Source organism: Notothenia rossii (assembly GCF_949606895.1).
Source record: "Notothenia rossii genome assembly, chromosome: 1".
NCBI lineage: Eukaryota > Metazoa > Chordata > Actinopteri > Perciformes > Nototheniidae > Notothenia > Notothenia rossii.
The window spans coordinates 42,078,371-42,087,831 of record NC_136912.1 but is presented as its reverse complement, the minus strand read 5'-3'; the positions used below and the strand labels follow the sequence as shown (position 1 = coordinate 42,087,831).

The window sequence follows — 9,461 nt, the reverse complement described above, 5'->3', positions numbered from 1 at the left end:
TCGGAGTTGCACTTTGCAGACGGTCCCTGAGCACTCGTTTCTACTCCAGCTGCGGATAGAGACCAATGTAATGTGTCCAGCTCGGAGGACGGCGCATATTGGCTTTTTTTGATCAAAATGTGATTGTAGTTCGCTGTCAACCGTACCACGGTACTCAGGAGACATCATTTGTGTCTTAATAACGTTTTGTTCATCTGTTATTGATTCGTAAAATCAGAATCTCCCAATATCGTTCCAACTTTACTGAACTAAGCCAGAAGACCGTTTCATTTCGTAGACCGCTCGGTTTGCTGTTCCTTCACTTTATTCTTATATACATTTATTTTTGACGAAAACTTAGCGTGAGGAATGGCAAGTGTGGCGTGAGTGTGTGAGATATGGGTTAATTGTGTGACTCTCACGCTTAATGCGTGAGTGTTGGCAGCCCTGCTTTAAATACATGTTGTCTTTTGAATTGTTTGTCTAAAGTCAAGGATCTAGAACTGGTACTTAGTTTTAATGATACAGTCTGGTTATTATGCTGTTTGGAGGAGGCCTCACAGGTAAGAGCACTAACTAGCTACCATCACATGTACCTTAGCTTGACTTAAATGTATTAAACGTATAATTAAGTGATATCAAAATATAAATAACTAATGTCATGCAAACATATTAATATTTGCTTGATTCCAGTGTTGAATTTAGCACAATTGCATACAAACGTTAAGGGATTTTAAGATTCTGAAGTATTATGCTAAAAACTCAATAACTTAGATTATTATTTGTAGTTTTGCTGAATAGTTTCATGTCCGCTTACCTTAGAAACGTAAAATGCCACGGCAGTGTGCAGATGGGGAGCATGTTAGCTGAGCTTGGTAGCTTCAGCTAGCTCTGGAACTTTCAGCTCGATGGCAGGAGGTACCGCCGCCGCTGCTCCGCTCCGCCTCCGCTCCGCCTCCGCTCCGCCTCCGCTCCGCCTCCGCTCCGCCTCCGCTCCGCCTCCGCTCCGCCTCCGCTCCGCCTCCGCTCCGCCTCCGCTCCGCCTCCGCTCCGCCTCCGCTCCGCCTCCGCTCCGCCTCCGCTCCGCCTCCGCTCCGCCTCCGCTCCGCCTCTTTGCCCTTATTTGGAGCAGGCTGGAGAAGGCAGAAGTTAAGGGCTTCTCGGCAACTCTTCAGAATGCTATGGGTGACGTCACAGACCCTACGTCCATTTATATATACAGTCTATGGGCCTAACTTAAGTTCAAAGTGAATAAAAAACAATATCCTCTACATCGGTGACGATTTATTCATATTCTATGTACAGGGTTCCCGCGGGGTCTTAAAAAGTCTTACATTTGATAATCTGAATGTAAGGCCTTAAAAAGGTCTTAAATATGACCAAAAAAATAAGAAAGGTCTTAAATATGATTTTAGAAGGTCTTAAAAATGATCGGATTTGAAAGGTACTTCTGTGTTGCGATAGCGTCTAAATGTGTTTTGGGGGAAATGTCCGGGCTGCAAAGTAACCAGTACTATAATAGCCTTTCAGTTCCCCCCAACAATTTTTATTGAATTAAATCAACATGGAACCAGTAATCACTAACTTTGTTTCCCCCGGCCCATTATTGGAGAACACCCAGCTAGTATCCTGGCAACCAAGCTTCAGCTAGCGGCAGTCAGAAACTCATGTCTCTTCTAATCTACTTACAAATAAATATGGGGAAGTGTAAGTTCAACAGTATTTGGTTGGAAAACATCTACTTTAGTGCTTGGTTGAAACCATTGGAGGGAACGTGTTTGAAGCCCGCTGCACCTTTTTGCAAAAATAAATTAGCGTTTGTTTTGCTAATCGGTCTTGTTGCGGGAGCTGCTGCACTAGCTAACGCAGCGTTAGCTAATGTAGCATTAGCTAGTGCAGCGTTAGCTAGTGCAGCAGCTCCCGCAACAAGACCGGGGGACCTCCGGGCGACGTTTGGGTCCATGTCAACCCTAAAAGCGGAGGTGCTGTAGACGCTAAATACCGTAGCTAAACCCCAATCATACAACAGCAATGATGAAATAGTGTAGCCCAGCGCCGTATAGACTGAGAGTTATGTCATCTCCGTTCACTCCAATGGACCACTTTTTTACAGCAATGGCAGATCGTGGAGCCTCTCAATCGTTCCCCGGAAGTTAGCGCCAAGGCTAGCAGCGCAGTAGAGTTGCAGCATAATAGACCGTTTGTGACGGACTTTTGAAAGGTAAGAAGAAGTTTAAAGATTTATATTGCGGATATTATCAGTACATCTGATTCAAATTAACATGTGTATTAAAGGATGTCAGTGGGTTATCCCTAAATTAGTAGATTTAGGGAACGTTTACAGATAACAGATAAAGCTACCGGATCAAGTTAGCAGCACACGTTGAACAGCCTTTTAATTGTAAATTCCGTTCTCTTAATGTCATTTCGTCCAACATTGTTGAATTAGAGAAGAGGGGCTTATAAACGGGATTGTATGCGGGGGTGGAGGGAGTTAAATATTAGATAAATATAAAGTTTGGTGCGTGTAAGAGTGAGTGTTTTTAGCAGAGCCATATCGTGTCCTTGTGATTATGTTGATTATTACCTGTCTGTATTATGTTGCAGCTCAGCTGATTTTGGATTGATGTCAAAGGGAGAGGGACTTAAGTGAGAGTGAAAACACAAGGTAAGTTTAATACTACTGTTTTATATAAGTAAGCATACTAAACATGTATTCTATCACTGTATTATATAAGTAATCTTTTTAGTAACCTGTATGGCAGGTGGAGGGGCAGTGATGTTACAGGTGGAGGAGCAAGACTGCAAACTCACAAGACAGAGAAATCAAAGTTTGTTCTCAAGAGAAGAGGTTGATTTCACTTCAATTTTTTATTTCATATTTTCTAAAGATGTAGAAATGGCACAAAAAAAACTTGAGAGGTGTAACCAAGACAACTAACAACATGAGTAGAGAGCCACCAAGGTTTTCAAGTCCCTCTCTCACTCCATTTTGCCAACCCAAACTTCCAGGTACATGACGGGACACCTTGCTTGTTTTTGTTGTTTGCGCTCCTCTGGCTGGGTGCTGGCAGGTGGAGGGCAGTGATGTTACGGGTGGAGGGGCGGTGATGTTACGGGTGGAGGGGCAGCGATGTTAGCTGGGTGCTGACAGAAATATTATACCACTTAAAAATAAGAAATATGACTTTTGTTACTAAGAGTTCATACTTATTATACCTGTGTCACCTTTCACACTATAGCTGTGATCATGAGCTATGGGCTTTGTAGATACAGGTCCCGGGGTGAATCGTGGTGCAGGGGCCCTTCTGTTTTTGACCACAGGGCGATGCACGAAGATGGTGGGTATAGCCTCTGCTCTCAGCCTAGTCTTGCCCTTTTTTGTCTTGACAAACTGGTCTGCATCAAAATGTGCCTGCGGAGTGACTTGAGGTTACTTCACACACAGAACAACTCAGTTTTGTCTGCCCACATACATATTCCATAGTGGTTGAATACACGGTATTAGGAAACACTTTATACTTACTGGACATGTTATACTCATTACATACTGTATATAAAATATGACCAAGAATGTGAGACAACTTTATAGAAATTAATATCACATCTGTTACTGATGCCATTTGTCATACTTTGTTAAACTCGCAAATAATAAAGTTCCATAACTTCAGTTGGGAACAAAGACCACACCTTATCTCCCCAAGGCAATTTCCCATCCAATAGGTGTGCTATATAGGTGTGTATAACCCTTTCTCCTGTCTGTTACTCCCTCTTTCAGCACAAGAACCAGAGGGGGATTCAATGGAGCCTGAATACCTGCACTGAGACCCTCACCCTGCACCCTGAGTCTCAACTCTGTGTTTTTCAAGCCTTTCCCTGTTTTTTTGTATTAAACTAAACATTAAGCTTTCCCAATGGTGTGGTTTTCGTTTTGTGAAAAAGTGCAAATGCAGTGTTTGTATATAATTACCTCACATATTTTTTTGCTGTTGGTCGTGAAATTGCTCCTGCTGACTTGAGCCAGCCATTTTTTCCTCCGCTCTGTGTCAGTGGGGAAGCCGTACATTCGTACTCCTTTCTCGGAGCGATTTGAGCATCCCCAGGCAGCACAGCAAACCATGGTGGCGACTAGGAGGCAGCACAGCAAACCAGGACAACACGGAGGAAAAGGCACAGACAAACTGCATGATATGCTATTCAATTTTTATTGAATTCCATGTATTTGCAATGGATGTTCCTAAAACAACACATTTAACATCATCATCATCATCATCATGCTGCTGCTGCTGCTGCTGCTGCTAGTTCTATAGTCACCTGTCGGTCTCCTGTCCTTTCTGAAAGCCATAAAGATGACATTAGTCATTTAGATAACTTGTGTCCTCAATTACCATGGGATTACTGAAACTACCATGAATTTAAGAAAATTGTAGAAATTAAATCTAATCTGAATTTTGAAGCATTCCTTTAGATCCCCTCCCTCTAAATATATCAATAAACATTAGAAAGTGATGCTCCTGACTACTATACAAGTTTAAGAAGATAATATTGGTTTGAAAGAATTCAAAGCTATAAATAAACAGCAACAGGCTCTTTAACCAAGGCACTGTTAGCCCAACATGTAAACTAGTTGTTCACACTAATCCTAATATTATCACTTAATATTAGCAAATTCTATTTTATTTTTTTAAAACATATTGATGTAAATACATACACATATCGATTTGTTGTATAAATATTGCAAATCAAAACCTTTATTCACTAATAATTACCAAAAGTCGAAGTTCTATCTCCTGTTATCAATGCATTCACATTGCCCGCCATGAACTTCCGGGGAACGATTCTCGTCTGCATGAACCACATGACGATAACCGTTTTTGGACTTCCGCTGTCGTAACTCTTCTATCTATACGGCGCTGGTGTAGCCAAGGCAGCAGAGCTCTGAATATAGCTACTCACTCACTCACTCACACACACACACACTTTTTGTCTAACACGCTAATACAGTTCTGTGCTGTTATGTTCAGTCATTGTTCTTATGTTGAACATGAATACATTTACTTTGTAAGTAATTATGGGACGTATTTCTTCTTTCATAGCAATTTTTCTTCATACTTTCTTGCCGTGAAATAGGTCTTAAATTCTATTCAAAGTGGTCTTAAAAAGTCTTAAATTTGAGTTGGCGAAACCTGCAGGAACCCTGTATGTACCCATCTATGTTTACCTTTAGCTAGCGGCTAAGCTAGTGGGACGCTACGGAGCCCAGCTATCCGCCCTCTGAAGCTTTTAGGGCCGACAGGGGGAGGAGAATGTCCCGCTAACGCTGTGTGTGTTTCACATTAGCGGGATGCTATGGAGCTCAGGTATCCGCCCTCTGAAGCTTTTAGGGCCGACAGAGGGAGGAGAATACAACGCTGTGTGTATTTATCGCTAAGCTAGCGGCTAAGCTAGCTGAACGCTACGGTTCAGGTATCCGTCCTCTGAAGCTTTTAGGGCCGACAGGGGGAGGATAATGTCCCGCTAACGCTGTGTGTGTGTGTGTTTCACATTAGCGGGACGCTATGGAGCTCAAGTATCCGCCCTCTGAAGCTTTTAGGGCCGACAGGGGGAGGAGAATACAACGCTGTGTGTATTTATCGCTAAGCTAGCTGGACGCTACGGTTCAGGCAGCGCTGGGTTCAGGTATCCGTCCTCTGAGGCATTTATGGCGGACAGGTTGAGGAGGATGTCCGGCTCCTGTGTGTGTGTGTGTGTGTGTGTGTGTGTGTGTGTGTGTGTGTGTGTGTGTGTGTGTGTGTGTGTGTGTGTGTGTGTGTGTGTGTGTGTGTGTGTGACAGAGCTCAGATGAGAGGGCTCTGATTACAGTTGTAATCCTCTGTCAAACTGCATGTTTTCTGCCATATTTGATGAGAGATAAAATGATTTTCTGCCACAGGAGTTTGACAGAGAATAACTAAAAAAGTACACAGTAAAATAACTTCATAGTAGCCTACTTGTGGTAGAAGTCCAACCAGTACTGAGTCCAACAGTAAAGTACTTCATTGTATTTGTGGTAGTTGTCTAACTGAGTCCAACTCTGTGTAGATGGAACATCCAGTATTTCGGAGGGGCCCCAACGGGAACCTCCTCTTGAAAGAAAGGGATATACGATAAAAGAACTGTAGGAAACAGTTCTGAACTGTTTCCGCCAGTTCTTTAAGTTCGTCGTTCGCGAACAGCTTCTCTTTAGCTTTTGGCGGCGACTCAAACAAACAAATAGTTTTGTGGGAGAAATCAGTTCATCTCGTTCACTTCAAAGATTCGTTCAAAAAGAACGAATCGTTCGCGAACGACCCATCACTAGCAATCATAAGAAATTACTGAGGAAAAGCGGCAGATAGAGCCACAAGAAATGAATGCAACTGATTATTTAATGTTGTTTTTATAGGCAATAATTGAAGCTTTGTTAGTTCCAGGTTTAATATGTGCAATACGTTCATTTCAATAAGTTCTTCAATAAACATTGAAACAGTCCGGCCCTTGACTAGTGCCCATTTTTACCTCTACCGCACAGAAGATAAAACACTGTAATTAAATCCTATTCTAGATGTATGCTTCTCAATCATCAGCCACCAATATTAGCTTAAGCTTAAGGCATTTTACAGCCAGTCGAGCAGCATAGGGACTTTCCCTTACTCACCGCTGTTCTACATTTATTTTCAGTCAACATTGCTGAGATCATCACTTTACTGAGTGCACTTTCCTATGTATAATTGATTTAGGCTTTCCTTTTCCTCTGTTTTTGCTCTTTTGTTGTGAACTATATTCCCTTTAATATAACATGTATTTTTTAGTGCAATAAAAAAAATTAAAACCTCTATGTGTGTGTGCATGTTCAAAGCTTGGGAATTGACAGTACTTCAAAAGTTATTGACAGCAGAACGCATTCAATACCCTCAATACGCTGCGATCAAATTAAAAAGTGCACATAAAAACGGCAGATATAATATAAGACTACTCTATAGGCAAGGCCATTTTTTGCCAAGGCATCACAATCTCACAGACCTGTGCACCAACATTAATTAGGTTTTATCGTAATGACACAACCATGTCATCATAGAGGATAGCAACAAGAGGAGACCGCGTTGTTCCGTTAAGGAAGAGCTCATTCAGCCAATCTTCTTTTTCTTTTAAAGCTGCACAACAGTGGAACTCAATCCCAGTAAAGATTAGAGAACAAAACACCTGCAGTTTATTTAAATCTAACTTAAAAACATGGTTAGTGGAAAGTCAGCTCTGTCAACACAATCTGCCCTTTACAACGCTCTGTTTGTACATGTGCCTTGACCTGTTGCTATCTGTCTGCTTTGTGAATATGTATTTTAGTTTAGTTTTAATGTTTTTATATATGCTTTTATCATAATATAAGCATCTCTGTTGAATGTTGTTTTACTGATTGTATTTATCTGTTATTTGAAGTGAATTTTTGTTTTTAGGATGACTTTCAACATCTGTCCAGGGACTACAGACGAAAAATAGCCTGTTGGCTAACTGGCGCATTTACAGAAATGTCAATCAATGTGCACTGTCCCTATCAAATAAATATATAAATAAAAATAAATAGAGAGGATGTAAGACAAGTACGGCATGATGAACATGTTCTGTTCTCTAATGAGACAGTGAGAAACGATTCTGACAGGGTGCACACATTCCTTCATATAAGTTTAAAAGATAAACTGTTCCTGTTCTGTACATGTTGACAGTTTCCATGGGCGTCTCTAAACTGGTGAGAGTGACTCAGGTAACTTCCAGGTGGGGTGAGTCCGGGTTAGCAAAATACTAACGGTTCACAATGGGAAAGTAGCACCAATGTTGTTTAAGTGGGTCGTAATCCTGTTAACCCCTGAGCCTGTCTTTCAGATCTCAGGCTCGAAAAATGACATTCCCAGAACAAATGACTATATCTTCACTTCTAAAAAGGGATAAATGAATACACTTTTTTCTCAAAGCAATGATAAACCTGTGAGTTGGATGTAGAAAAGTCAGAATTAATATAGAATGTTTTTATTTTAAAAGCAAATTCAGATTGAACATAGTAAAAAAATGTAAATTATAGTGTCCGTCCAAAAGAAAAACATTACTTATATGAAAACCACCCTTGAATGATGCGATAGTAGACTAAAAGCTTTAGGAATCCAAACTATAGCATATAATAAGTACCCTGTATCAAGATTGATGCAAAACAAGTGACCTTTTTTAGAGAGATTTAGAAAAAAAAAAACACTTCTGGGGTCATTTGGGTGCTTTTTCCATATCTCTGGCCCCCCTCGGTCGATTTTGATGATTGACACCTCTTTTGAACCGTTAGAGCCAATAGAATCGAGATGGAAGTTCCTAAAATCCCTCTAAACATTACCCATTGGTGAATTTGTGATAAGTAGCCAGAATGCCCAAAACCGGAAGCTGGGTTGTAGCTCTAATAGTGCTAATAACAGCTAATATGAAATCTCAGTTTTTGATAAAAATGGAATGATCGATTATCAGTAATCATTTCAAAGTGACACAGACACATTGGATTAACCATTATCTTTAGCAGCGTTTTTATCGTTGTAATGCCATTGAACACAACTTTTGATCAGAATAACAGCAAAGGTAAGGCTATTTTCCGTTTTTGCTCCGTAAAGCTACGTTGTGTGATGTCTGGGTTTGCTTCCCCTGCCACGAGTTTTGATTGCACAGTGATGATACTAATACCTCTAAAATCTGTGGAATCTCAACTTGCTAGCTGATATCTTGTTTGTGCAGATCCGAAAAGTAATAAAGTATTTCTACCGTGAGTTCTGTGCTAAATGCATTTTTTCGCTCAGGGCTCATTTAGACGCTTCTTGTGAGACTTGTGTTTTGTTTCGGTAAAAATGGTTTGTATCGTCAGTTAGCTGAGTTTTTTCCCGTTAAGTGGGTATGACACATTAATAGGTTGTTAAATGTTAAGAAGCCCTGAGACCAGGGGCGCCGTAAGGGGGTGAAAGGTTAGGAAGATTCTAAGGGCCCGTGACTGACAGGGGCCCCAAACATTTTTAGAACATTAAGAACACATTTTTAAGTAACCTTTCATCAATCATCAACAATAAACATTAATATAAAGTTAAATTGATAATGTACTCACTATACTTACGATTCATTTCACTTTTTTTCTGCCAAAAGTTAATTATCCAAAGCCTCTGTACACCCCTCTCTATTTACATGTAATGGTTTGGTCCGGCCTCCAAATGCTGTGCGGCACCGCTCTTTCTGGCAAAGATTGAGAGCATGTGAGGAGCAGGGATGTTAGTACTTACGTGTGTGCCATGTCTCAACCACTCACAAAGTCAGGCTTTCAAGAAAGAAAAGAAAGGAGAGAAAAACAAGAGAGAGGGACTAAAGGGCGACAATATGTAACCCAGTTTTTCAAAAGAAAAGGTGGGTGGTCCATGGTGGAAATTAGTCTGTTAGCTAAGCTTAGTCCA

The 9,461-nt window shown here is 40.9% G+C and overlaps 1 protein-coding gene and 1 long non-coding RNA gene across 6 annotated transcripts; one reads left to right on the top strand and one right to left on the bottom strand.

The window, feature by feature from the left end:
- Nucleotides 1-1,076: 1,076 nt before the first annotated feature.
- On the bottom strand, nt 1,077-9,121 carry LOC307021620 (THAP domain-containing protein 2-like). Of its 2 annotated transcripts, none has more exons than XM_079653894.1 (4): nt 4,749-9,121; nt 3,950-4,107; nt 3,199-3,394; nt 1,077-1,112 (listed from the first exon to the last, which is right to left on the bottom strand). In XM_079653894.1, the coding sequence occupies exons 1-4, from the start codon at nt 4,837-4,839 to the stop codon at nt 1,099-1,101; spliced, it is 459 nt and encodes a 152-aa protein (XP_079510020.1). In that variant the 5' UTR covers nt 4,840-9,121; the 3' UTR covers nt 1,077-1,098. The 2 variants fall into 2 exon arrangements, with proteins under 2 accessions (XP_079510020.1, XP_079510021.1); XM_079653895.1 differs by lacking the exon at nt 1,077-1,112 and adding an exon at nt 3,041-3,126.
- LOC307021622 lies at nt 1,119-3,889 on the top strand. Of its 4 annotated transcripts, XR_013803211.1 has the most exons (4): nt 1,119-1,686; nt 2,093-2,200; nt 2,587-2,647; nt 2,730-3,889. It is a non-coding gene; the product is annotated as an uncharacterized lncRNA (long non-coding RNA). The 4 variants fall into 4 exon arrangements; XR_013803212.1 differs by lacking the exon at nt 1,119-1,686 and having other exon boundaries at nt 1,827-2,200; nt 2,592-2,647; XR_013803213.1 differs by lacking the exon at nt 1,119-1,686 and having other exon boundaries at nt 1,829-2,200; nt 2,745-3,889.
- Nucleotides 9,122-9,461: the final 340 nt, after the last annotated feature.